At 49.9% G+C, this 27,522-nt stretch overlaps 1 protein-coding gene and 1 long non-coding RNA gene across 4 annotated transcripts; one reads left to right on the forward strand and one right to left on the reverse strand.

Moving 5' to 3' along the window:
• The first annotated feature begins 1,310 nt into the window (after positions 1-1,310).
• FAM166C (family with sequence similarity 166 member C) lies at positions 1,311-25,964 on the forward strand. Of its 3 annotated transcripts, none has more exons than XM_053249995.1 (4): positions 1,311-1,563; positions 11,318-11,591; positions 14,120-14,232; positions 25,709-25,964. In XM_053249995.1, the coding sequence occupies exons 1-4, from the start codon at positions 1,556-1,558 to the stop codon at positions 25,851-25,853; spliced, it is 540 nt and encodes a 179-aa protein (XP_053105970.1). In that variant the 5' UTR covers positions 1,311-1,555; the 3' UTR covers positions 25,854-25,964. The 3 variants fall into 3 exon arrangements, with proteins under 3 accessions (XP_053105970.1, XP_053105961.1, XP_053105979.1); XM_053249986.1 differs by lacking the exon at positions 1,311-1,563 and adding an exon at positions 9,517-9,763; XM_053250004.1 differs by lacking the exons at positions 1,311-1,563; positions 25,709-25,964 and adding exons at positions 9,517-9,763; positions 14,932-20,576.
• On the reverse strand, positions 7,611-9,822 carry LOC128324881 (uncharacterized). Its single transcript, XR_008307145.1, has 2 exons — positions 8,265-9,822; positions 7,611-7,758 (listed from the first exon to the last, which is right to left on the reverse strand). It is a non-coding gene; the product is annotated as an uncharacterized LOC128324881 (long non-coding RNA).
• Positions 25,965-27,522: the final 1,558 nt, after the last annotated feature.

Here is a 27,522-nt window from a genome sequence, read left to right on the forward strand (position 1 = left end):
TTGTACTTTAGTAACATCTGGAGTACCACCGGTTGGGGACCCTGGCTGTAGCAGATTCCTGAACTGAGCAGGGGTGAGACTATTTGATCTCTAAGCTCCTTTCCAGCTCTGGAATTCTTGGACCATACTAGAATGCTGATGCCATTGCCATCCATCCATTCTGTTTATTATTTTATTCATTCCTTCATTCAATTCCACAATCCAGGGGCGACAACTGAGAAGGCCCAATCTCAGATTCCGGGCCTCACCCCCATGGTGGCCATTTTAGAGGCTACTGCTCATGCCCAATGGTCCTCTGCGTGGACCGGGTGCCACACAGAGGCCAATTGGGCATGCGGGGTGGCCTCCAAAATGGCCACCGCCACGGGGATGAGACCCGGGTGAAAGACCTCCCAAACAGGGCAATTTACAACATAATGGAGGCTGGCATGGAGAGAGGGGGCCTCCAGAGACATCCCCCCAAGGCCTTGGAGAAACCCCCCAGAGGGGATAAGCACAAAACAAACAACAAATTAAAAAATCATGGAAACCACCACCCCGCAGACCGTACTGAATCAGGGTGGTTCAGGGGGCAGGGTACCAAACCGAACTGGCCCAGTCCAATTAGGGTCCAGTTCAGACCTGAACCGAACTGAGCCAGCCAGATTTGTGCACAGCTTTTGACCCCAGCAGTGGGCACAATGGTCAAAGCAGCAGCCCCAGTGCAAAACCATGGAGGCCTTCTCTTCCTTGTGCTGCACCAGGGCTGCTTTGACAGGCTGAATGCCGCCCTCCTACCTCACCGACTGCCAATAAGTCCTTCACAGCCTGGGAACATCTCTCCCCAAATCTGTGTTCTGCTGCTGCCTGCCATTTGTAGCTTGGAATGGTGGGCAGGATGGGAAACTGCGGTTTCTCCCTCCCTCTCCTTCTCAGTGGTCAGCTTTCTTTTCCTATCAAAAAGGAAAGTGGGGAACGCCATGCTGTCCCCTGCCTGGGCTTTGGAATATCCTTGCAAGACCTGCAGCACCCTTGAGGATGCTGTGAGCCTTGCTAGGAATGCTTGCAAAATTCCAGTTGCTGAGGGCTGAGTAAAAGGTCGCTTGTGCCAGGTGCCCCATATCTGGGACTTGTGCAGCTCCCCACAGCAGAGAAGCAGGAGCCCCCATGTCACAAACCATGCAGGAAGCACAAAATGAGGAAGACGGCACATCCATCGCAATGATGTCACAACTGGAGCACAAGACTATGATGGAATTTTCAGATTAGCCAACGAAGAAGCAGCTCAGAATGAGAGAATTCTGGAAGGAGACAGCATTTGGAGGGAGCGCGAGAGGGGGGGGAATGGTGAGGAGATGGACAGGGCTTGAAGACAGATGCCAGGGATTTATGAGCGGAGAGCCAAGAAGACAGCAGGAAGAACCACTCATCCACAAGTGTGGCTTGATGGCGAATTTGAGCACCAGCCTTTCCATCATGTCATGTGTGAAGACAAACTGCCCTTGTGGAAGCAGTACAGAGAGAGCAATGCCAGGGTTGATACAGGCAGTGGACAAGTGGGAACCCACCCACCCCCATGTCAAAGTAAGGAGAGCAATACTTTTCCCCATTTTTCAATACCCTGCCCTTTCCCCAAAGAGCTCAGTCAGAGCAACTGTGAAGGGATGGCTCCCAGGAGTGTCGGCTCAGGCAGCGTATAAGGTTGGGCCCATCCATGAGAAGAACTGTGTCTTGCACCTGCAGAGAATTATCTGGGCCAATGGTCACCTGCAAGTATACATGCAGATGTAATTTGTAGAGCATATCTGAGAGAAAGTAATGGTCTCTGAGTGTTTTTTCAGTTACTGATCTAGTTAGTCATAGATTGTTGTTGCTATTACTACCCGGACATTCTTCCGAGATTGGCTTACAAAATGGCTCACACAACTGGAAACTCACAAAACGACAACATATATGGGGGAAGTGACAGGAGTCTGTCTGTCTGTCTCTCTCTCTCTCTCCTGTTCCCTTCAGTTGTTAATATAGTCCAAATGGAGTTTGGACTCTCCAAAGGGAGTGGGGAAAGGGGCTTCCAATGAAGTCAAGGGATGCTTCCAGTCCAGACCCCTTTTGTGTTGCCAAGGCATTGAGGTTGCTGATGGCAAAAAAAGATGCCAGCCAATGAGCCTGCTCCCCATCACGGGATGTTGATGCTCTTGGGGCAGGACTGGGATGCAGAAGAACACAACTGTTATTTCTCTTTCTACACCCGTGCAACATATAGCAGAGGTTCTCAACCCTGGTTCCCCATATGTTGCTGAACTCCAACTTCCATCATCCCAGGCCTTTGGCCATTGTGTTTGGGAGTGAATGGGAATTGTAGTCCAACAGCACCTGGGGACCCAAGGTTAGGAATCCCTCTTCTAGCTATTGCATACAGATTTTTTAAAAGGAGGCCTGCAGCTTTAAAATCTAATAGAAAAGAGGAAAAACAGGTCACAGGTAAGTCCTATTAGAAATTACAGAGATTTCCTGGCCTTTCTGTTTCATGGGATGACCCAAAGTTCTAATGTTGTAAGAGAAGGAGAAAAATCTCTCTCTATCCACTTTCTTCACACCACGCATAATTTTATAGACTTCTATAATGTCTCCCCACAGTCGTCCTTTTTCTAAAGTAAAAAGCCCCAGATGCTATAGCCTTGTCTCCTAAGGTAGGTGCTCCAGGCCCCTGATCATCATGGTTGCCCTCTTCTGCATCTTTTCTAGTTCTACAATGTCCTTCTTAAGATACAGTGACCAGAACTGCACACAGTACCCCAAAGGTGGCCGCACCATAGTTTTGTATATTAGCATTTTTATTTTCCATCCCTTTCCTAATGATCCCTAGCATGGAATTTGTCTTCTTCACAGCTGGCGCACACCTAGTCAACACTTTCAATGAGTTGTCCATCATGACCCCAAGATCTTTCTCCTTGGTCAGTCACTGAGAGCTCAGACTGCTTCAATGTATACGTTAAGTTGGGGTTTTATGCCCCAATATACATAAATATTACATTGAACCACATATGCCATTTTGCTGCCCAGTTTGGAGAGATCCTTTTGGAGCTCCTCACAATCTGTTTTGAATTTCACTACTCTAAATAGTTTAGTGTTGTTTGCAAATCTGGCCACTTCATTGCTTACCCCAACTTCTAGATTGTTTATGAACCAGCTAAAGAGCATCAGTACCGATCGCTTAATAATCCCTTCCATCAGGCAAGGCAAGTCACATTGGAAATGTAAACTGCAGGGGGAGCAGTCTTGTGGAAACCGCCCCAAACAGCAACTTCCTTACACCAGAAACATGACATCCTAGCTCTATATTGCAGTGATTAAATTTGAAACAAGGCACTGGAAATGTGACTGGCCCCCTGCTGTCAGCGTAGAGCCTGCAGTGTCACGCCGCAGGAAGTGTGGAAGCACACTTCCAAGATCCGACGTGACCCCATTGCAGGGTCTAATCTGGAAAGTGCCCTGATGTCTTTAAAGGAATTTTTGTTATTCCGCTTGACACTTCTAGCTATATATTCCTCAAACTCTCTTTTGGCATCACTTATTGGGGCTATTCTGACGATCAGCAAAAATCAGGCTAGCCTCCGCTAGCCTGATTTTTGCTGATTGTCAGAGAACCACCGGGCTCAACCATCTCTAACCCACTCAAGTAGCCCACCCCTTAGCCCGGGTTTGCGGAGCAAGCGCTCCGCAAACCCGGGCTATCTGGTTTTGAGTAGTCGTGCTGTGGCTACTTGTGAGTAGACCCCCGGAGGGGAGGCGAAAAGCCAGCTCCCAGCTCCAGGGGTGTCCCCAGTATGCCCTGCGTGCTCGTGCAGGGCATACTGGGGCTTCCGGGGGCCGCGCGGCCCCCGCTCCTCCCAGCCCCCACCGGCTCCATCACGGAGCTGGTGATTGTGTGGGCGGCCGATCCGGCCGTCCAGGGCTCCATCCCGATCGTGAGTGGGGAGAGTGGGCTTAGCCCACTCTCCCCGCTCACTGCCCCAAACCAGGTCTCATGGATCGTGAGACCCGGCTCAGAGTCTCCTTGCATTTCTTTTGCATAAATTTATGTTCCTTCCTGTTCGCTTCATTTGGGCAGGACTTCCATTTTCTGAAGGAAGGCTTCTTCCTTTTTCTAGCTCCCCTGACTCTACTTGTTAGCCATACTAGCCTCCTCCTGAACTTGGCGGTACCTTTCCTCCTTCTTGGTATACATCCAACTGAGCTTCTGTTAATGTGGTTTTAAGTAAGTTTCATGCTTTCTGGAGCGTTTTGACCTCCTGACTTTCCCTTTCATCTTCCTTTTAACCAGTCCCCTCATTTTCAAGAAGATTCCTCTTCTGAAATCCAATACATGCAACTCGCCATGCAATACAGTGGGAAGCACAGGAAAGCACAGAGTAAGCCCGGCTCCATCGCCCACCCCTCCCCTGCTGTCATTCTCCCTTCCTAACTGGTTGAGTCAGCCTCTGCCCTCCCTGCCTGCCTTGCCTCTCTGGCTGATCTGACCCAGTGAGTGTCACGGTGAGCCTGTATTAACAGGGGCATCCTGGCATCTGTGGCTGGCACCTGGGGCTGCCATGAGCTCAGCCTTTCTTGGCCTGTGGGGCCAGGTACAGTAGCTGAGTGTGTAGGGGGAGAGAGCCATATGAGACTTCACTCAGAGTATGAATTCCAAGGTCCCCTGGCAGTAGGGTTGCCATAGCCAAGCTCCCTAAAGCTGGGTGGCCTATTTTGCATATCATGCAAATTATGTGGCAGCTAATTTGGATTTTATTTATTTGACAGATCTGTATACTTTCCCCTCCTTCTCTGCCCTCCCATGTGATCGGATCTAGAGTAAAATCCAAGCAATCCGGGCAGCCGGGTGGAGGAGCCAAAGTCTCGGAAGCTACCCTAAATTCTGGGGGACATGGCAACCCTATCTGGCAATCCTATGCTCAGTTAATCCCCCTCCTCTGTGGCCATAGCCTATGGGTTTGGGGCAATGCTCAAATTATGAAGAAAGCTGGCCCACAGTTGCACCCCTTGAATCACTCAGTTCCAGCCAAAATCATGCCCCCAGTAGACTTCTGAAAACTAGCTAAGGGAGGCAGGGAATTGCGAAAGCTTGCAACTGCAGAGGGATTCAGTGAGAGATCTGAATCAAAAGGCCCCTCTTGCTGCTCCAGCTTAGGGACCCCAAAAGGCAGACACACACACCCCATTGCTTCCCAGAGTAGCAAGAACAACCTTACTCCACTGCTGTCCCTGCCATTGCAGTGAGGAGCATCCCGCAGACTCCTGATCAAAAGCATCCCTGTGGTGATATGTCACTTTGTCTCCATGCCTTGCCTTGCCTTCCACCGAATGCTGCCTCCTGCTTCCCCGAAGCGAGCGCGGAAAGACTTGAGTCTGCCTGACAAAGAAATCAGGTGCTGATATGTGTAGCACTCTTGCAAAAGGGCTCAGAGCGATTTCGTCAATGGCCTGGGAAGCTCTGACAAGGTGATTTGCTAGAAATCCCTAGAAAATTGCTCGGGCTAGGTAATAGGATATTTTTTAGGGATGCTGGGATTTTTATTATTTTAAAAAAGTAATAATGACACACAGAAGAGAGACAATACATTGTGAGGCTCCTGAAAACTTATGACATTTATTTATTTATTTGATTGATTGATTGATTGATTATGCTTATTCTGGCGTGAATTTGGTAAGGCAGAGTTTCCCAATCTTGGGCCCCCTGAAGTTGTTGGGGATGATGGGAGTTGTAGTCAAACAACATATGGAGAACTGCCACATACTGCAGACCTCTTCGAACACCTCAAGCATTTATGGTTTACAACTCACTGGGAAAGTCGAATCCATAAAACTTAGACTGGGGGTAAAAGCAACCAAAAACCCCTCCACAAAGCATCACTTCTCTTCAGGTGGTCTCTAGTTTTACTTTCAAGTCTATCTGTGTCTCAGACTGTTCAGGCCCTTAGGGAGATCATACCGGCAAAACCACTTACACAGTTTCTGCAGCAAAACTGAAAATGCCCCCCCCGTTCTCTCACATGGCCCTTCTCATCCTGAAGCCTCCTGGGCTTAGAATAGTATCCAGCATTGTTCTGCATCCTTGTTGTCCTCATGGTCTTGGTCAGCCCTCAAAAAATGTGGGTTACCTTACCTGTTCCCCATAAGGCAACACTCAGTGCGTCTGTCATCCTTCATTCTTCAAGCGCCAGGCAGAACAGTGTGCACGATTGAGTGCCCAGTGGTTCAAGACTCACATACTTTCCCCAAGCAGCAAGTTTCCCTAGGGGCCAACTCACACAACCATGGAGTATGGCAGAGATGAGGGTTTTGAGTGCACCTGGTGCCACCCTAGCCCATATGATTGCTTTATTGAGTTCAGATTTGGATTGCAGTTCAGCCCACTTCTCCCATGCCACCCCACTTCCAATTTTGGAAACTTTGTAGCAATGCAAGAAATATATGTTGAGTTGTAAGTCAGGTGTGCAGTGACGGGATCACGCAAGAAGTTCATCCTCCCAGCTTGGAGAAAGAGAATTGGGCATCTCAAGAAGACTTCTGTTGTGGTACAGTGAATTGTTTACATCAGGATTTCTCAACCTCGGATCCCCAGATGTTGTTGAACTGCAACTCCCATTGTTCTCCATCAAAAAGCTGAAGGCCATTTTGGCTGGGGATGATGGGAGTTGTAGTTCAACAACATCTGGAGACCCGAGGCTGAGAACCCTGTATCTACATGTTTCAACAATCAAGACTGGGTCAAAAAAACCCAACAAAAACAGGCTCTCAAAAATGTTTCCACAGCAAAAGAAATGAGAAGGCGGTTCCCTTTTCCCCAAGGCCTCCCAGTCTCAAAGGAAACACAAGCGAGGAGGTCCCAGCAACAGCCACTGAAGGGGAAGAGGAACCCTTGCTCTCCCCCTGCAAAATAGGAGAGGAGAGGTGCCACTTGAAAGGGTGCCTCTGTCCAACTAGCAGGGGTTGCCAAGCGGTAATTAATCTCTGGGCACAGTGATGCTGTTAAACTAATAAAGCGAAGCAATTAAAAGAGAAGAAATGCATAGAAAATAGAAGTTGCTCAGTTAGTTGAAAAGGGTTACAGAGTCACGGAGTCACGTCCCTGCACCTGTCTTCCAGAGATAATCCTTGTCAGCCAGGCGAAGGGGGCCCTCTGGAGGCATGAGAGACTCTTGTGGCAAAACTAATGAAGAGCTGGGTGGCACTCTTGCCATGTCTTCCAAGGATGATGGAACAGGAGTGGAACCCAGTGCCCTGAAAGCAAAAGGTCCCAGGTCCAATGGGCAAAGCCTGTCTGAAACCCGGGAGAGCATACAATTAGTAAAGACCTGGGATTCCTTGGAGTCCCCAGATATCATTGGACCACAACTCCCATAATCCCCAGCCACCATGGGGTGATGGGCATTGTAGTCCAACATCAGAGAATTTAATGTGGGGAACCTGTGATGTAGAAGGTTGCTTCATTTGTTCAAATACAAGAAACTACAAAGTACATCTGACTTTCCTGGGACAACTTGGCCATTATTTCACTGGTCCCAAGCTGCTAGGCATAGCTTTTTTGCAGGTAATATTCAGTCTCTGAGAAGATGGGTTTTTCCCCAAAAGATTTTTATTTTATTTTATTCATTTGATTTATAATGAATTTATTCCAAACATTGGGCCTCAAGTCAGTGATCCTTCCATGAAGTGGTTGGTTCAGGCTTTCCGGCAAGCAGTCTGAGGGTGGATTTAGGCTCCAGTGGCCAAACCAAACTGTGGTGAAAAGAAAAGGGGGTTACCACACTCTCCGGGGGTTGTGCAAATACACCCCCTGGCACAAATCTATATCACCTTTATTCCCACCATTTGTTCACGGCCCTTTTCTTACTTTTTTATTTTAAAAATAAAATAAAATACCATGCCACATTTCCAAACTGAAGGCATCTTGCAAATGGATATAATTACATCATTAAGCTGCCAACCCCTGCATTAATCAAAACACATTAAACCATTATTTTACCACTGATACGGTTAACATAGCCACCTAATGGTGCGACGAGGAAGGAACTTGCCTAGGGAGAAAGAGGTTGCCGGTTCGAATCCCCGCTGGTATGTTTCCCAGACTATATCGGGCAGCAGCGATCTAAGAGGATGCTGAAAGGCATCATCTCATGCTGCATGGGAGGAGACAATGGGAAACCCCTCCTGTATTCCACCAAAGAAAACTACAGGGCTCTGTGGGCACCAGGAGTTGACACCGACTCGACGGCACACTTTACCTTTATGGGTAACCTATGAAGCTGCCTGTCAAAACCATGGATCCTTCCTCCTTGTTGTGTCCATTGACTGGCAACAGCTGTCTGGCATTTTTGATGGGTGGTTCTTTCTCAGCCCTTCTTGGAGATGCCGCTGCCAGAGACAGGGCCTGAGATCTTCTGCAGGCCCAGCAGGGACTCTCTCACTTATCTGCAGAATATCTTCACTTGATGAAAGTTGCATTATCCATTAAAGCGGCTGTCTGTGTTTCTGTTTGACCACACAGTGTTGTATTTCACTTTTATACATTTATATATTGCACATGAATATTTCACAGTATGCATTGGTGAGTAATGTTGTTTATTTGTCCGTTTGAATTATAAGTTCAGCTTTTAGCGAGAATGCCAAAGTAGCTTACGAGTCCTCTATAAATTAAAACCCTCTAAAAGGCAGGGCTGCCACTTCCTCCTAAGTTTACTAGCCTGGACAGGTGTTTGTTGGGGGCTAGTTGCCAGAGAGGAGAACCAGAAGCAACACCTGTTTGGGCACGAAGGCACCATCATATGGAGTAAGGTGGCTCCGTTCATACTTGGTTGCACATGGAGGAATGGATGTCTTGTGAAGGCTCTGCATTAGGACTGCCAGCACAGGTGCAAAATGAAGCAGGGGTGGAGAGTCCTCCTTAGCTGCTTAAACAAACATATTGGGGCAGGAGCTTGTGGAGCACACAGCCCATTTAATACATATTTTGTGCACCCCAGGGGGCTCTTCCCAGACCTTTGCAAGAATGTGTAGAGCCCAGGCATGCACAACTCAATTCCCTCTCTTTCCTGTGTTCATCTGAACGTCCAAGAGTTTGCTTCCCACCCTCCATCTCTAGGAGACTCTTGAATGCAAGCCTGGAGATGTTCACTGGGGCGGGGGGGCGGGGCGGGATACTGCACAGAAAAATCTCCAGAGAGCATTCCCAGTTAGCAGGGGTGTTCACCACACACAGGCCCCCAGATGTTGCCGTGGGGACCCAAATTTGACAGGCGTAAGACTCTGAAACCCTAGTGCTGCCACCTTAGGCTTGGGATAACAACTCAGCGAGACTGGGGTCCCCAGCTGTTTGTTGGACTACAGCTCCCACGCCGATCATAAATAATAATTGATGCTAGCTGGCGGGCGGGCGGGCGCAACGATGCTGGGAGTTGTAGTCCGACATCAGCTGGGCAGCCTCGCTTTGCTGGGTACCCCCCCCCCCGCCCGCCACCGCGCCTGCGCAACAGAGAGAGCGCGCGCGAGAGAGACGGGGCATCCTCCCCTCGCTGCCTCCCGTCCCGGCCTCGTTGTCATGGCGACGGGTTTGTGACCGTCGCGGCCTACTCAGACTCCGGCCATCTTCAGGCCTCGGCCTCGCGTGCCCAGCAGCTTCGCCCTCTCTCGCCTTCCTGCTCGTCGGAGCCATGGCCTCGCGCAGTGCCGGGACTCTCCTGACCCAGAACAACGCGGTCTATGTGCCGCCGGGACTCATGCCTGGGTGGGTGGTGGAGGCATCGTCGCGGGAGGAGGAGGCGGCGGCTGCTGCTGCTGGGAACGAAGCCGGGAGCGAGCGGGGGGGGGAGGGGCGCACGTGGCCCCGAGGCGTGTGTGTGTGTTTGTGTGCACACGTTGGTGTCAGAATTATTTTTATAATTATAATAATATATATTTAACACACACAAACACTAGTAATAATATTACATCATGATATATTATTATTATTATTATTTATTTGTATTGCTAATGTGTGTGTGAAAAATGTTTATTCTATTTATAAATAGAAGATTCTGTTCCACTTAAAAAACAACAACTCAGATTAAGCGTTTGTTTTGACAACTTGCATCATGTATTTATTTTTACACTTCTATCCCGCTCTTCCTCCTAGAGCTCAGAGTGGTGTACACGCTTACTTTTATCCTCACAACAACCCTGTGAGGTAGGTTAGGCTGAGAAATACATGACTGCCCCAGAGTCACCCAGTGAGTTTCATGGCTGAATGGGGATTCGAACTCGGGTCTTCCCTGACCTAGTCCACTTTAACCACTATGCTATGCTGATTGCACTTACTGTGTTTTGTGGGTTTTACATCTGTTTTTACTTCTTTTTATTGTTTTAAATTTTGTGCACCGCCTAGAGCTGGACTTATCAGGCAGTATAAAAATATGATAAATAAATAAATTACTAACAATAATTAACAATGCTTTACTAGGGACTGGCATGCAAAATCTAGATAGCCTCTTTGCCACAAGCAGAGGAAGAAAGCACACCCCTTGCACAGCACATTAAAGGACATCTGGAGGCCGGGCTGCATTCCCCTGGCCTCCAGATGGCAGCTCTGAGCGGCACATATGTGTGTGTGAGCCACATGTAAAGTGTGTCGTCAAGTCAGTGTCGACTCCTGGCACCCACAGAGCCCTGTTGTTGTCTTTGGTAGAATGCAGGAGGGGTTGACCACTGCCTCCTCCCACGCAGTATGTGATGATGCCTTTCAGCATCTTCCTATATCGCTGCTGCCCGATATAGGTGTTTCCCATGGTCTGGGAAACATACCAGTGGGGATTCAAACCAGCAACCTGAAGCTTGTTAGTCAAGCATTTCCTTACTTAAGGTGGCTACAGTGAGCCGCATGAGGACAACCTTACTGTTTTTCATAGGGATTACACAGGTGCGCAAAATGGGAATAAAAATCATATAATATATTGGCAATGATTCAATTAATGTCAATTTATATCATGCTGCCTTGTCCAGAGGCTTTTTGTCTCCCCAGTGCTGTTCCTGGGGAGACTGGTGCTTGCCCCAACAGTGGGAATGTCTAGTTACAGCACTGATTAAAAGTAAGATCACAGACACAGGCAGCCCTTAGTTTCAATTCTGTATCCAGAATATTGGAATAACAATCATTTAGCTCATGCGAGTGTTGTGGAGATAAATAAGAGAACGACTGCAAAGCACTGAGCACATTAGGAGTGCTATAGAGGCAATTAAGAGATAATGAAACTCATTAGGCCTCCTCCTTTCAGATTTCATGGGTCTTTCTCTTTCCTTCCTCTAGGTACCGTGGGCATGTCCCCAACGTGACGTTTACTTTTGGCGATACCTATGGAAATACTACCATGAAATCTTTCCAAGATTTCCGCAGTCGTGCCATGGAAACCAGCTGTAGTCCATACAGCAAAGGGGGACAGTTCCCCACCCTCTTCTCCCCTGACCCAGGCTTGGTGCTTGGGGCGAGGGCAAGGGGCTGGGACAGGTGGCTGCACACCCCAAACTACTCTCGCTTCAATTTGGATTTCAACCGCTCAGAAGAACTGAAAGAGTTCTACAAGGTTAGGCAGCCTTTCTTGGCACTACAGCTGACCAGATTATACAGTTGGCAGGATAAGGTGGGAAAGCTTTTCCTGGATGATACCACACCTCATTCAGATTGATTGATTGATTGCATTTGTATACCCCCACTCAGTGAATCTCATGGTGGTTTACAACAAAACAATGCAAACAGTTCAAATAATTAAAAACTTCAACTAAGAACTTGCAAATATCAATCAATCTCTTTATTCTGGTCAGCGACCAGCATGGTTAAAACAAATGTAAAAGAGAAGACAATCAAACTTCTGTTGCAAATAACACCAAATTGCAAATATATATACACACAACACACATATATATATATAATATATATACACAACACACACACCCTGTTTCCCTGAAAGTAAGACCTACCCCGAAAGTAAGACCTAGCAGTAATTTCTGATGTACTGCTAATTGCCCTAGTGCATTTTTGGGGGCTAAAATTAATATAAGACACTGTCTTATTTTCGGGGAAACACGGTATGTTTTCAAGGCCTTCTTGAAGGCCATCAATGATGTTGAACTTTGTATCTTGCAAGTAGATGTGAAAGTTGCATGTTTGAATGCCCCCACATATAAAAATCTCCCCATCAATGTAATTGCCTTACATTTATATTCTGCCTTTTGTCCACAACAACAGCCTTGTGAGGTAGGCTAGGCTAAAGCTTGTCCAGGTTGGTTCACCCTGCTAGTTTCATGGCTGAGTCAGGATTGAACTTGATTATCTCTGGTCCTCGTCCAACACTATTTAATACATCACTCTGGGCATCCTCAAACTTACTTGTTAGAGAGAAGGCAAGGCGAACACTTCTCCCTGACAAGCAAGTTTTCTACATGCAGGGACAGGTTTGCTTGTTTTTTAAATGAAGGGGTATTCAGACATGTATACACAGACACCCTTTGTAGCATGAAATGGTAAAACCCAGGGAAAGCTTTACATTGGATCCTGCAGATTGTATGAAGTGGTCCTAATGCCAAGAAGTGAAAAGGGTTTGATAAAGGTGCCTCAGGCAGGCTGATAACAGCAGGAATGGGCAAAAGGGAGTCCAGTGGTTCTGAGGGCAAGGGTTGGCTTGGCAGATGGAGTTGGGGAGGAGGCTGCTCAAAACTTCCAGCCAGCTTATAGAGCCGTGGACCTTCCAAATCCAATCCATTATGTTGGTGCTTGGGAATAATCAGAAACAGCCACAGAAGGGATGCATCTTGAGCAGAGCTGTGAACACAGGGTGCGTGGGTTGCTGCACAAATGGCCATGTCTGATGGTGGGTCAGGCTGTCTTCCAGAATCCACAAACAGGCTCTTGGCCAAATCCTGCTGTGCTGAGCTCAGTCATGAGTGTGTGTGTGTGTTTGATCATTCTCCTTTTCCAACATGCAATGAGTCTGCAGCAGTTAAACGAGCTATAAATAATTAAGAGTGGGTTGCCAAAGTAATGAGTTGAGAACAGGCGCTGTTTATTCAGGTCTTTCTTTTATTTGTCAGGGCTGATGAAGCTGGGGAAGTGGCCACCAAACCAATTCTGAAAGCAATTTTAAAGCACCCCAACCCACCCAAGGGTGCTTATAGCAGAGCCTGATGATGGGAGTTGACGCCACCAACATCTGGGGGCCCAAGTCTGAGAACTCCCGGCTAGTAGATAATCATATACAGCAAGCTGTTGTGAATGGCATTCCTTACCACAGTTTACAAGTTAGATGCCAGACTGAGGCTTGGCAGTTGTAAGACATACACATTACAGGCACATGAGTGCAATGAGCCCCTAATTCTTCTTTTTTTAAAAAGTCTCTTCCAGCCCTACCTGAAGTTGGGTTGCCACCACCTGCTCTTGGACCTTGCCAAGAACTTGTAAGTTTGAGACAGGAAATGATGGCTTAACTCAATGTTTTCAGGAGGAACGAATCTCTGCCTCCTTCAATAGTGATGGAAACATCCCCTCTCTGAGGAAGGTGCTTGGCTTGCCCCGTTTGATACTCAAATGGCCAGCCCAGCCCTGGCCAATTTATTTGTCCAAAATGAGCAGAGATGGCATGAACAAGGGGTGGCCAATTTATTTGTCCAAAATGAGCAGAGATGGCATGAACAAGGGGTGGACTCTGACCTTCCACATAGCCTGTCCACATCTGCAGGCAACACAAGCTGAAATGAATCCATGCACACTGAGCAGACAGAACACTAAGTGCATCCATCTCTGACTGTTACCTAGTGGCAGCACCACCAGACATGGCAATAGGAAAATGCACCAGCATCCATACATCTCCGGGGTTGACCATTTCAGCAGGTCCTCGCCAGCAGTCCAGACAGGATCAAGTGGGGATGTGTCCATGAAAAGGCAGTGATCTCAGGCTCCCCTAGCCATTGATTCCCTTCTTTGCCACACAAGAGGAGCAAAGCCGCCTTTCCAAATGTGAAGGATTATAGTGCGTGCAACCCAAGGTTCCAAAAACATCGCAGAGCTCACTCCCATGTTAGCATGCTGACCCCTGACCAGTTTGTGTTTAACCCGTAGCTTTCCCAGATGCATCGCGAGCATTACAGGGACAAGACCGGGAGGGTGCAGCAGGTTCCCTATTTCGTGCTGCCTGTGAAGGAGAAGGACAAGTACCCTCACCCTCTTGATCTGTGAGTCTAGTGGGCAAATTCAGGATGGGGTGGGGGGGAGATCTCAGTTGGCTTTCTGACTATGTTACAGGAACTTTTCTGACACTCGGTGATAGGGATGTGCAGAACTGTCTGCGATGGAACTGGTCCGCCGTGAACCAGGCTGGTTTGAGCAGTTTGATTGTGAACCACTCCAAACTGGTTCAAGCTGGTTTGTCAGTTCAACCAGCCCAGCTGGTGGGTTCAACCAAACTGGTTCATGGAGCGGCAGTTCAGTCTGAATTTGGTTTGAATTCAAACCGAACCACCCCTACCAGTCCGTGCACACCCCTACTCATTGAAAAGGGGGTGTGGGCTCAGGATAACAGACCCCTCTTCCATGGCTACAACCCAGGGGTGTGTCCCAGGTCTTGTAAACAGACCTTCCTTAAGACACTTGGGGCCAGCCAGAAGCCAAAAGTCTTGAGACACACAAACAGACTGATCAGCCAGCAGGCTTATAGAAAGTAGGCAGGCACTTCTGACACCCTGGATCTGTTATCCTCCCCATTTATCATGGGAGAAAACATCTCACAGAGGAGCTTTCAAATATGGAGAGGACCTGGCTGGTGTACCTAAAGAAGTGGCTACTTTTAATCTGGAAGAGGGCTGTGGGAGGATTTTGTTTGTTTTGATGTTGTCCTTGTTTGGAATTTAATGTTGTTCTTTATTTTACCATAGGTCTGACAGCATTTAGCTCTTTCTTTAAAAACAAATTCCCAACACAGCAAACACATTGGCCTGAAAATGCCACCCTGTTCTTCAGGAAGAACCTTCTCTTTCCTCCTGTAGTGCCCTTCAGATGCTCCTGGATGGCAGGAGATGTTTACAGCTTAATTGTGATCTGTATCCCTTCAGAGGAGGAATGGGGCTTATTGGCAGTGATGAATGAAGGATCTGGGGCTTGGGGAGAGCTTTCTGTTTGGAAAATGTGGCAGGGCAATTTTGGTTGTGTGTGTGTGTGTGAGAGAAAGAGAGAGAGAGAGACAGACAGACTGCTTATAGGAGTTGACAGAATGGCATTAATATGCTCACAGAAGGCAGGGAGGATGGCAATGCATCTAAGTTGAACATATTAGGAAGCTGTCTTCTTCCATGGACACTGGTCCATCTAGCCCAGTATAGTCTACTCTGACCGGCAGCAGCTCTCCGAAGTTCCAGGCTGAGGGAAGCCTTCTCCAGCTCTGCTACTTACCTAGCAGGGAGACACCATGATCACAAAGGTGGTTTTCTCAGGGTGAAGCTCATCCATTGCATCCCTGCGATTTCCCCAAATGCAGGAAACTCGACTGCATTCGACTGTGGTAGTTTCAAAGAGTTTCTTGGAACTGGAGATTGAACCTGGGGCCTTCTGCATGCAAAACAGTAGGGCCTCCCCGCCCTGAACTGTGGCTCTTTCCTTTGGTATCTTGACAGCACATACCCAAACATGCATTCTTGACATTTGGGCAAACAGTTCCTGGAATGCCTTGACTGCCCACTCCAGCTTCTGTTCTCATGATCACTGAAGCAGAAGAGAATTCCCATTTCACAACAATAATGAACTGAAAAGAGTGGGGGAGAAATCCTGCCTTTTTCCAGATGGTTAAATAGTATTAAAGGATAAGAACTTCTTTGCTGCTGCCTCCGAGGACATCTCTGTGTGGGTTATCCTCTCCACGTGGCTCATAGGCAGGACTATGCAAATTAGTGTTTGAAGACGCCTTAAGACCCTGGGGAGAATAGCCCCACCCAGTTCTTTTATTCCTGCATTGGCTTCAGGCAGATTTCAGTCCCTCTGAGAATATTCCCTCCTACTCTTCATTCGGTCCTCCATTATTATTTTTCTGCCTTTCCATTCTATTTCACCTACTAAAAAAGATGAAGAAAGCCATTTTTTCCTTCCCGCTTCCCCCTGCCCCCCTCCCCACCTTTCGATCCATTTGTGCCTGTCTCCCTATCTGGTCTGCCATGGAGCACAGGCAGCGGATTTGCAACATTCTTCTCCCAAAGGGGAAAATCCAGGAAGGGCTTCCCAAGCCCATTCAGGCCACCGGAACACCCCAGGACATGCTGCCCCCAGCCGGGCCTTTGCCGTGAGAAGAAAGTACCCTGAAAAACGCTGAGCTCTGTCTCTTGCTTTCGGGTCATGAGACCAGGAGCAGAGCAGCACAGTGAGGAGGAACGTGCTCGGGCGGCATGGGCCAGGCTATGGACTTAATCCCTCCCCCGAACAACACCATAGTTCCCTCAGTGCTTTCAGAAGATGCTGAAGTGCCTCCATCCACCCTGCTGGGCCGCACTGAGCCTGCGATTCCACAAAACAATCAAAATCCCCCTCCACCAGTCATCCCAGGCCTGAGTGGAGTGGCGAGGAATGGAAATAACACGTGCCGGACTGCTACAGCAACACAGTTTTTGGTGGGGCCGCAACCTAGGCAGCTTCTCTACCACCATTGTGCTTTCCATGGGGCAGACTCGAGCAGCGACAACCAGCTATTCAGACCCCAAGAGCACAAGCAGTGAGCTCTGCACGTATCAGTTCTTCTTCTTTTTCCTTGGGGTTACCCCATACCCAAAACAACCTCCCATCAGGCAAACTTAAGGGATTTTCCAGGGAAAATGCTGGCACTTCTGGTTCCAGGAGATACTGGCATGCTTCTTTGAGCATTATGATCAAGTAAAAACAAAAAAGCAAAAAGGTCCAGAAGGGAGCCATCCTCCTCTTCCACCCCGCTCTGGATTCCTCTGAATCCAAGAGCCCCTCTCCTAAAAAAGCTAAGAAAAAACCAAAAGCATACCAAAAAGTCCAAAAATGGGAAGTCTAAGTCTCCCCCCCGCCCAAGGTCCAAAATAGGCAGAAGTATGCATTCACTCTTCAGAGCTCTCTAGCCCCAACTCACCTGATCCAAAATGTCCACAGCTAAGGGTTCCTAATGATCCTCCCAGTTGGGCATCCCCTGCAGGCCCCAGCAACCCTCCCACCTATACAGCGCCCCACCAACCCTGGAGAGGTTGGAGTGGAAATAATTCCCGTTGGGGATGGAGTTCCAGTGCATCGATCTTTTGCACCAACTATCCTAATGACCACTAGATTCATTGGGAGGAGAGGTAGCTAGTGAGGGTCTCCTTACCTGTCCCTGCTTTCCTCTGCCCTATAACCCCTGCTTTGGCTCCTCCAGGGTTTCCTGTAGTGAGTCAGTCCTCTTCCTTTCCTCCTAGAGAGAAGATTGAAACATCTTCCCCCCCCCCCGCCTATTCATTATGTAGCTGATAGATAGGATAGATCTTTCCTGTCCCAAATGTATTTCACTAATAAACCCATTTCGTTTACAGTGATCTCCATGAATGTTACTTAAATAGCTGCAACAACTAAACTACACTCTGTAACTGGAGTGGTAGCTTCCTTGATGCTTTGCTTAATAATCACAAACCCCAACAGAAGACCCTATGGGACAACCAATCTTGCCATGCACTATGGGACAACCAGACGCAAATCCGGCAGGAGATCCCGGGGCAAAACCACCCGATAAAGAAGGGAAGTGGTCTGATGGACAAGAACCAGAGAGTATGGAGGCTCCTCAGAGACTTTTCCAATCTTCAGACTTTGGGCCCCTCATGAACAAGACCTTTCATACCGTGCATCTCAATCCATCCCCTCCCTTGGAGGTTCATCCACTCTCTAAGAGTACAAAACACACACCCTGCAAAGAAATAGAAATTCTAACGCAGTCTGACTAAACAAACTTCCCTAGACTAAACTTCCCTTTTTCTTAAACTCACCAAACTCCAGATGAGAATTCAAGCTTCTTGCCCTCCTATCTTTCAAGGATACACAGAGTTATTTTTCCTGCAGCCATCCTCCATGGCCACATGTCTTTCTCTCTTCTAACAAAGACCTCTCCTTCTTGTTCCCAGAATTCCCTGCAACTGCTCTCTAGGTCCCACCCACCTGGTGTACTAACATAAGAACAGCGCTGCTGGATCAGGCCCAAGGCCCATCCAGTCCAGCATCCTGTTTCACACAATGGCCCGCCAGATGCCACTGAAAACCTACAGGCCGGAGTTGAGGGCATGCCCCCTCTCCTGCTGTTACTCCCCTGCAACTGGTACTCAGAGGCATCCTGTCTTTGAGGCTGGAGGTGGCCCTCCGACTAGTAGCTGTACTGATTGGCTGCCCTGGAGTTCACCAGCGTGTCAGTCAAGACAAGGGTTCACTCCCTATTATCTCTTTAGGGGCAGGGGTGGCTGATCACTACAGCCTACATAAAATGCACAGAACATATCAGAACCATGGAGTCACTATTCGTAATCTTGCCATGCACTATGGGACAACCAGTTACTCCATCCTCTATTGGCAGGTAGATAAAGGCCTGCATATCACTTGCTTACCAATCCCCAAATCTTTGGGCGTCTATGCACATCTTCGCTCACTCCACCAGAGCTACAGCGGCATCAGTGGCGTATTCCACAAATGCCCCAGTACACGGGATTTGTAGGGCAGCTACATGGAAAGCACCCTCTACATTTACCAGACATTATAATTATAAATTGGAGTATTTCACCTCTGCCCATGCAGAGTATTTCGCCTCTGCCCAGGAAAACAAACAAATGGATCGTAGAAGAAATCAATCCAGAATTTTCACTCAAGGCACAAATGACCAGCCTCAAATTATCATACTTCAGACACATTATGCGAAGACCCAGCTCCCTTGAGAAGTCCATATTGCTGCGGAAAGTTGAAGGAAAGAGAAGAAGAGGACAACCAGCAGCAAAGTGGATGGACTTGGTGACAACAGCAAGGAATGCACCACTGAGAGACCTTAAAGGCCAAGTTGACGACAGATCATCCTGGAGAGAATCTATCTATGTGGTTGCTAAGAGTCGGCACCGACTTGACGGCACTTAACCAACCAACCAGCCAACCAGTAAATGGACTGTCTATGGCAAATGGAACTCCTTCTCTGGGTTTTTGACCTTAAAGGCCAAGTTGGACAGATCATCCTGGAGAGAATCTATCTATGTGGTCGCTAAGAGTCGATACCGACTTGATGGCATTTAATCAAGCAAGCAAGCAAGCAAGCAAGCAAGCAGCTTTTGGTAGGTGTGTACTTGAGCAGATGCTTCTTCCTGAGTAGGCAGGATGCCCCTTCCTAAGGTGTTGCAGGGCTGCAGTATGTTCCACACAGAGATGTCCTTGGGAGCTGCAGCAGAGAACAGAGCATTGGTTCACTTACTGTGAAGGCTTCTTCTTGCTGCTGCATCTGACGACATCTCGCCCCGCCCATGAGGCACCCATGCACCTATAGCCTATACCTACCAGGTTATCATTGATTTGTCTCATCTTTGTTTCAAGCGAGGTTCTAATTGTGTTAGTTGGATCGAGGTGCTGTTCTGCCTCTTGGCCTAAAAGAACTGGGTGGGGCTATGCTCCCCAGGCTCTTAAGGTGTCTTCAAAAACTAATTTGTATAGTCCTGCCTATGAGCCATTTGGAGAGGATAACCCACCCAGAGATGTCCTCAGATGCAGCAGCAAGAAAATGCCTTCACGGTAAGTAAACCAATGCTCCGATTTGGGTTGGATCACCTTAGGTATCTAGCACAAAAGTCTGACATAGCAGACACTTTGGCCTCTGAAAAGTCCTCCGCATTCTTCAAGAAGGAATTTTCTTTCTCATATCTCCCTGCTCCTGTGAAATCTTTTCTGTTGAGGAAGAGATTTTTTATTTTTCTTGAGGCACTCCTGTCTGTGGCTATCTATCCCCCACTGCCGGGTGGGATAGAGGACCTGTTGGGATGGGATATCAGGGAGGTGGAGGAAGAGATAAGCAGCCTCTCCATGCTTGCTTCCTTTCTGCCGAGATGCACCTATCAAGCAACTTGGGAATTCTGTTTGGCTTCATGGATTATGAGTACAGAACTGGGAGGGGAAAGTTATTCCTGGCCTCTTCGCTTATATTTCCAGAATGTGCTTGCTTCTTAGCTTCTTGGTCTAGGTTATGGGGATGGCTGTTCCCTGTAAACCAACATGCTCTCTTCTAGCTGTTCCAAACCATTGCATCCTTTTGCTGGCTGCCTTTTAGCAGGGGTTGATGATGGAGAGGAGCTACGAGTTAATTTGGAAACTGTGTAGTAGCAAACTCCCCTGGCTGAAGGAACCCACATGTGTGAGTGGGGCATTCCCTCCAAGCTCATGTCTGTAATGTTGTCTTATGTAACCTGAAAGCTGGTGCATGTCATTCTAAAAGACTAGGGAAGCGTCTGTGGAATGCTTTTTGTTCATGACCCATTCTCTTTTTCTCTTTGGATGGATTGCTTTGAATAAATCCTACTAGTTGTACCTTTAACACTTGCAGTCCCTGCGTGTCTTTTCATCAGGAGGGCAGCCTGAGAACCCTGGACCCTGAAAATGTGTCACATTTAAGACCACCCTGAGTGATGTGTGCACACACACCCTGCCCCCACCCCTGAATGTGTGAATGGTTGAAGCCCTCAGTAGTGGAACCCTTTGAACTTGGTGCTCACCATCCCACCTTGTTTCTCATTCAGTTAACTAGTCGGTGGCCTGGCCTTTCCATGCACCTTATGCTGCCATGGTCCTCCTGGCATGGTGTGTCTCTCGGTGTGTTGATAGGAGTGGCTGAAGCCTGCATTCCCAGAGCAGATAGTGGGTGATGCAGAATGCCATGTGGATATTTGTATTCTTGGTGTGGCGTCAACTCTGAGGCAATCTCATCTCCTCCTGCTCATCTGGCCCCGATGGTCTGTGAGGGCCTGACCCGGCCCCGAAAGGGCCACGTTTCCTGACCCCTTCCTCAGGGGAACCAGGCAGCAGGCCACAGCCTGGAGGGGAGAGAGATGCCCTGAAAGAGAACTAGCAGCTTGGCTGTGTTCCGCTAGGCGGCAGGGGTGGATGAATGTGTGCTGAGAAGAGGAGTAGACACATCTGGAGCTTTGTTTGTGCATCCAGAGCCTTTTGCGAATGCGCCAGAGGGTGAGCCACCCTTTCCCGACACACAGCCCTGGGGAGCAGGGAGCCCCTCTCTTGCCACGGGGCCCACGCTGAGTGGCTCTTCTCCTCTAGGGGCATTTTCAGTCCCCAGCAAGGAGCAGCTGCATCCTTTTGCCTAATCCATTTATGAAAAGCGCAGCAGGATGCCGTCGGGTTGTCGGCTTGATGAGTCTTGAGTATTTGTTCCGTTGCCAGTCAGACACGGGGCTGTTCACATAACCACTGCCCCGAGGCTAGGAGAAGCCTCTGGCCCTGGTTCAGGAGCTGAGCGCATGGGTGTGAGTGAAAAACAAGCTCAGAGGCACCTGTGTGTATCAGGTGTGCCAAATAGCTGCTGGGACAACCGGAGGGCTTTTCCTCCTCCCCATCAGTTCCATGAGGTGGGAGGGAAAGCCGCCTGACCCGGCTGCTGCTGCAGAGCACACACTCAACTGCTGGTGCCTCCGGCCTTGATTCAAACTCACACATGGGCAGGAAACGGGAGCGTGCCCAGCTCCCGGACTTGGGGAGAGGCTGTGCCTCGGCTGTGCTTCTCCTCTCGGCCAGTCCTGCCGTGGTTTCGCACATCAGCTGGTGGCTGGTGGAGCCCTGTATGGGGGTGTCCTCCTCTTTGTTCAAGCTGAGGTGCCTTTGCGGGACCCGGATCCCAAAGGGGTGGCTTGGCCCTTCTGTGAGTTGCCACAACTGGGATTGGGTGTGCAGAGCCGAGGGCCAGGAGGACTCCTGGGGCGGTCTGGTCTGGCAGGGGGCTGCTGATCCAGCCGAGGACTGCCAAGGTGGTGGTTTCTTTTCTGTGCTGGAGCAGGAGGAAATGGAGCCCGAGGCGCTGCCCCCCGCCCCGCCCGACCCCCTGGCCCTCTGCATGCTCTGCCCCTCACTTGTCCAAGGGACAGTCGCCCCGCCAGATGAAGCCGTGCAGGTGATGACCCCAAGCCAGAGAGTTCTGCCAGGACAGCCAGCTGGCTCTGGGGGGGCCATTTCTGCTTGTCCAAAGCCCACGTCTCCGGGCAGTTCAGTCATGCATGGCGGAGCGTTCTTGCCACTCCGCCGCCGGCCATGCCAGCGCTGCTTTTCCCGGTGGCGTCTCCAGGGCCCGCTGGCATTGATCACGGATGATCGGCTGCTCTCGGAAGCGTTTTCTAGGTCACGCTGCTCTGCCACAGACATGGGCTGGCAGCAAGCGAGCGCCGTGCTCTCTGTGCGCCTCGGGGCTGGGCCAAGGGCAGGGTCCTCCTCGCTGCCGCTGGGCTGTCCCTCCCTCCTCCTCCTTGTGCTGCTGCAGACTGGAGGGGCAGCCAGAGCCAGCAGCTTGGAGCCGAGGCTGCAGGATGCCTCCAAATGCCAGCTGCAGGGGAGCAACAGCAAGGGGTGGGGGGGTGGGGGGCAGGCCCTCACCTCTTGCCTGTGGACGTCTCAGAGGCATCTGGGGGGCCCCTGGGGGACACAGGAGTCTGGCCTCGCTGGGCCTTGGCCCTCGTCCTGCAGTAGGGCTCTTCTGATGTTCTTCGGTCCCTTCTGAGAGGCAACAGCCCTGATCGCACACAAGTGGATTTACTTCCACCTGGGGACAGTCCTGATCTGTCCAGCCACTTGCAGCTAGCCCTAGATCGGGTCTATACATGCAGCAGGATGAGGAGGTCGATGGTTGAGTCCCCAGAAGGGACTATACCGCTTCAGGCTACGGGGGGGGGGGCGGCAGCAGGAGCAGCTTGTCCTAACGAACTGGGGGCGGGGGGTGCCAAAGCAGGCATGGGAGCTGCCTCTCCTTCCCAGAGCTGCCTTTGCTCCTCCCTCGCCCGCCTCGTGCTCCCTGCAGCCTGGCCATTCACCAGGCAAAGCTGCAGGAAGGGGAGGCAGCTGTTCCTCCTTTACTGCCCACCCGGACCCGTTAAGACGGGCCACTCCTGGGCAGTAGTATCTATCTAGGTGGAAATAGAAAAGCCGCCCCCGAGGAAGAAAGGCTTCTGCCGGTTTCCCCCCTCTGCTGGTTTTGGATTTGCAGGCCGTTGTTTGCACAGGCAGACTCGGAGAGCTGTGATCAGCCCCTGCCCTGTGCTCCGAAGTGGTGCTGTGTTTTTGAGCAGGGCGGGATGTTGCCGCCTCCTCCTCCTCCTCCTGCTGCTGCATGTCCAGAGCAGGCCAGTGTTGCTGCTGAGAAAGGATCCAGCCATCAGCAGTTTGCATGGCGGCCCTTTGCCTAGTAGCCCCAATTACAGGAATCCTTCCTGCGTATCTGAGATCAAAACCATCGCGTGAGTCACGGCTGTCCTCTGGTGGTATGAAGTGGCAGTTCCCCACAGCTCTACCCCCACTTATTGGGGGAAACTGGAACCCCTTGGAAGAAGGCGCAGGGCAAGTGAGGAGCATTGATCCACGCACACTTCTCCATGTCTAGGTCCATGCACCAGCCTCGGTAGGTGCAGCACCAGAACAGCAGTGGGGCTTTGCTTCAGGCGATAGTGTGTTGCCGTAACTTGGAGGCACTGGCCCATGGGTCAAGAACCTTTTAACTACAGGGGTCCCAACCTGAGGCCCTCCAGATGTTGCCAGACTACACCTCCCATCATTCCCAGCCACAATAAATTGTAGCTGGGGGTGATGGGAGCTGTAGTCCACCAACATCTGGAGGGCCCAGGGTTGGGAACCCCTGTTTTGACACAGTGCTGGGGCACCAAGAATCCTGCATGGATAAAACTATCTGGACACTCAGACTTCCCTCTAAATGGGCTCATCACTTTTTAATTTGGGGCTTGCGTTCCTGGGCTCCCTCTTAACTTTTATGGGTCATCGCCCCCACCCCCGTCCTTCTGGAGCAGTGGGATGTTCCATTGTGGGGCAAAGGAGCCCACAGGCAGGCAGGGATGCAGACGGTTCAGTCCGCAGTCCCGGGGCGGATTAGGAGAGCAAGATGAGGCAAAGAGGATGGGCCCAGACTCCGGAGGGCAAGAGCAATGGCAGGCACAGCACACACACACACACACACACACACACACCCGGGCAGAATGCAGTCTGAGAACGAGCCGGGAGAGCCAGCACAGCTGGAGAAGCTGGTGTGGACTTCCCAGACCCTCAAAGGAAGTGGCCTGACTCCAGCCTCCATGGCCACCTCAGGACAGAGAGAGAGCCACTAGACAGGCCTTTCCTGGTGGTGGCCCCTTCTCTTTGGAACTCAGCCTCTTTGGGGCTGGGAACAATCAGATGAGTGTGTGTGTGTGTGTGTGTGTGTGTGTGTGTGTGTGTGCGTGCGCGTGTGTGTTTTGCGGGGGGATTGCAATATCTTTAGGTTGGATTACAATTCAAAAATCATTTTCAGTGCTTGTTCTCTGTTCAGCATTTTAAGATTGTTTACACAACTCGTCTGTGTGTCTCTGTGTGTGTGTGTATACATTCCAAAACAATTTATTAGTTTGCTTAGCTGCCTCGAAGGCCCAATATGGGGTGAGAAGTTTGACTATTTTGGCTAGATATCCAAATATTTAGTTTGTTGTAATGTTTTAACTTTTGGCTGTCATTTATTTTAACCAATGTTTTAATGTCTTTGTTGTCCTTTATCTGTTTTAACTAATGTTTTAACTTTTCTGTTTTTGCTGTAAACTGCCCAGAGATGTAAGATTTGGGTGGTATACAAATATGTTAAATAAATTGAATAAATAAATAAATAAGCATTTCAAAGCAATAAATGCAATGTTTGAAAACAAAACCAGGCTCTGAAGAGGCCCCCAATGCAGCCATCTTGGTGGAGCTAAGCAGGCGTAGGCTGCCTGGGCAGGCTTACTCAGAAGCAAGCCCTTATGGACAGAAAGGCTTGGCTGGTGTGCTCTGAGCAGACAGGCAGCTGTCAAACTGGTGGCTCCCTTATATTTCACAGAGGGAGAGCGACCAGCCCTCTTCATCCCCAGAACAGCATCCCTCTCAGGGCCATCTTCTCCCTTTTGCTATGTAAGACACTTTCAGAACTTTGGGTGTTGCAACACTGTGTATAAATAATTGTCGTCATCGCTTTTGCATTTTAACTCCCTTTCATTTGCCACCTTAGGCTTTTTTCGGTGGATAAGTGGGTTGTAAATAATTGAATATGTGAATATGGATGACCAGTCCTGACCCTTGGAGACCAAGTGAGCTGGAAACTGGGATCGTGACCACAGGAAACTGCCTTATATGGGGCCAGACTATCGGTCAGTCTAGCCCAGGGTCGTCTACTGGACAGGCAGAGCCACTCCAGGGTCTCAGCTGGAGACAGAGGCCCTTCCTAGCTCTGCTCCCTGAGATGCCGAGACTGAAGCCTGCGAGACTTCTCAGCATGCAGATCTGCTGCTGAGTCGTGGGCCCTCCCACAGGAGCTCCTTGCCTTCGGGTACTCCAAGGACATTGGTCTCCATCTCCTCCGCATTGCTGCATGAGTGTCTCCAGAATCAGCCAGCAACCATGTAACCTGCTTCTCCGTTCTTTCTTTGCTTCTCCCTTTAGTCCACCTCTCAGCGCCAAAACCAGGTGGCACCTCTATCGGGTGTCTCCGGAGAACTTACGGACATACCAGACGTTCCCCTCGGGGAAGAGAGTGACCTCACAAGAGAGAGAAGTCCGGGACAGCTATTTCGAGTTCAGAGCCTGAGCAAAGGCCTCCATGACCCCCCAACCCACCCCGGGGCCCTCTGCTGTGAAAGCCGGAGCTGGGGAAGAAGGAAGATTGGGGAGTGGAGTGTCATAAAAGTCCTTTCCTCTTTGCGGTGCCATGGCCATCTCTTGCTGCCCGGGAAGAGCTTGGCAAAGCTGCCGTGCAGTTCACAGCCATGAAAGCCCTGGGGTTAGGACTGGATCCTCCCCCTGCCTGCTCTCTCTGAGCTCCTCCTGGCTGGCTTCCATTTTGCACCCTGTCTCCATTCCACTGCATCAACCAGGGAAGTCCTCAACAAACCTCGGCCCTCCGGAGAGGGCCCTGCCAAGCTCAGGTGGGCTCCTGGCAGCCACCAGGGCCGGCTTAGCTGAAGATTTACCTGGTGGGGCTTGTGGGGAGCATTGCCTCATCTGGCTCCCTGGTGAGCCAAGCTAGTGAATGGGTCAACTGTGCATGTGCTGAAGCTTAAGAACATCAGGACAGCCCTGCTGGATCAGGCCCAAGGGGGCCCCTCTAGTCCAGCATCCTGTTTCGCACAGTGGTCCACCAGATGCCGCTGGAAGCCACAGGCAGGAGTTGAAAGGGGCATGCCCTCTCTCCTGCTATTACTCCCCTGCAACTGGTACCCAGAGGCACCCCGCCCCCGAGGCTGGAGGTGGCTTACAGCCCTCCGACTAGTAGCCGTCAATAGACCTCTCCTCCATGAAATTATCCAAACCCCTCTTAAAGCCATCCAGGTTGTTGGCTGTCACCACGTCTGGTGGCAGAGAATTCCACAAGTTGATTATGCGTTGTGTGAAAAAGGACTTCTGTTTGCTGGTCCTAGATTTCCTGGCAATCAATTTCATGGGATGACCCCTGGTTCTAGTGTTATAGGAGAGGGAGAAGAATTTCCCTCTATCTACTTTCTCCACTCCATCCATGATTTTATAGACCTCTATCATGATAGAGCTTCCATGATAGCGAGCTCAGGGGTTCCCAGCCTTGGGTCCCCAGATGTTGTTGGACTACAACTCCCATCACCCTGACCCCAACCACAATGGCCCACCACAGCAAGGTTGGGAACCCCTGAGCTAGATCACCAGTAGGCAGGTGAAGTCTTGGCCAGGAAAGTTTGTCTTAAGGTTGCTGGTAAGAACCAGCGGGATTCTGTGGGTGGGAAGAGGAGTGAGAGGCACCATCGGCAGAACAGATTTCAACATGACCAGGCGCTTGCGCAGACGTGCGCTAGCTAGCTCTGCCACATCGGCAGCTTGCATTCCAGACTAGTATTGCACTAGTGCAAACATCCCAGCAGTTGTGCAACAAGGTGGGCATCCTGTGGTGTGCCCCCACTGCTGGGAAGAAAGTGGGGGGACCACTTCCTCTGTCTTACGTTGCAGGCATAGTTGGCACAGCCATGCAACTTCGGATTGTATGCAGTGATGCAGTTGTCCTGCGGGTGTGTACAATGAACTTTGTTCATTGTGTGATGAGTGCTTCATTAGTCTGGATGTGTCGGGAATTGTGGGTGACATGGCTGATATGGGGACCAGCCAAGGGATGCTGAGGAGGAGCAGCCAGTTGTGGCAGTGGGGGGCAGCCGTGTGTGCTCTGTGTGATATGGAGTTGTACCTCCCCGTTTCCAGGCTAACGTTCTGAAGCACTCCGTGGCTGGGATGGGCTC

The sequence above is a fragment of the Hemicordylus capensis genome, chromosome 1 (assembly GCF_027244095.1).
Source record: "Hemicordylus capensis ecotype Gifberg chromosome 1, rHemCap1.1.pri, whole genome shotgun sequence".
In the NCBI taxonomy this organism is placed as follows: Eukaryota; Metazoa; Chordata; class Lepidosauria; order Squamata; family Cordylidae; genus Hemicordylus; species Hemicordylus capensis.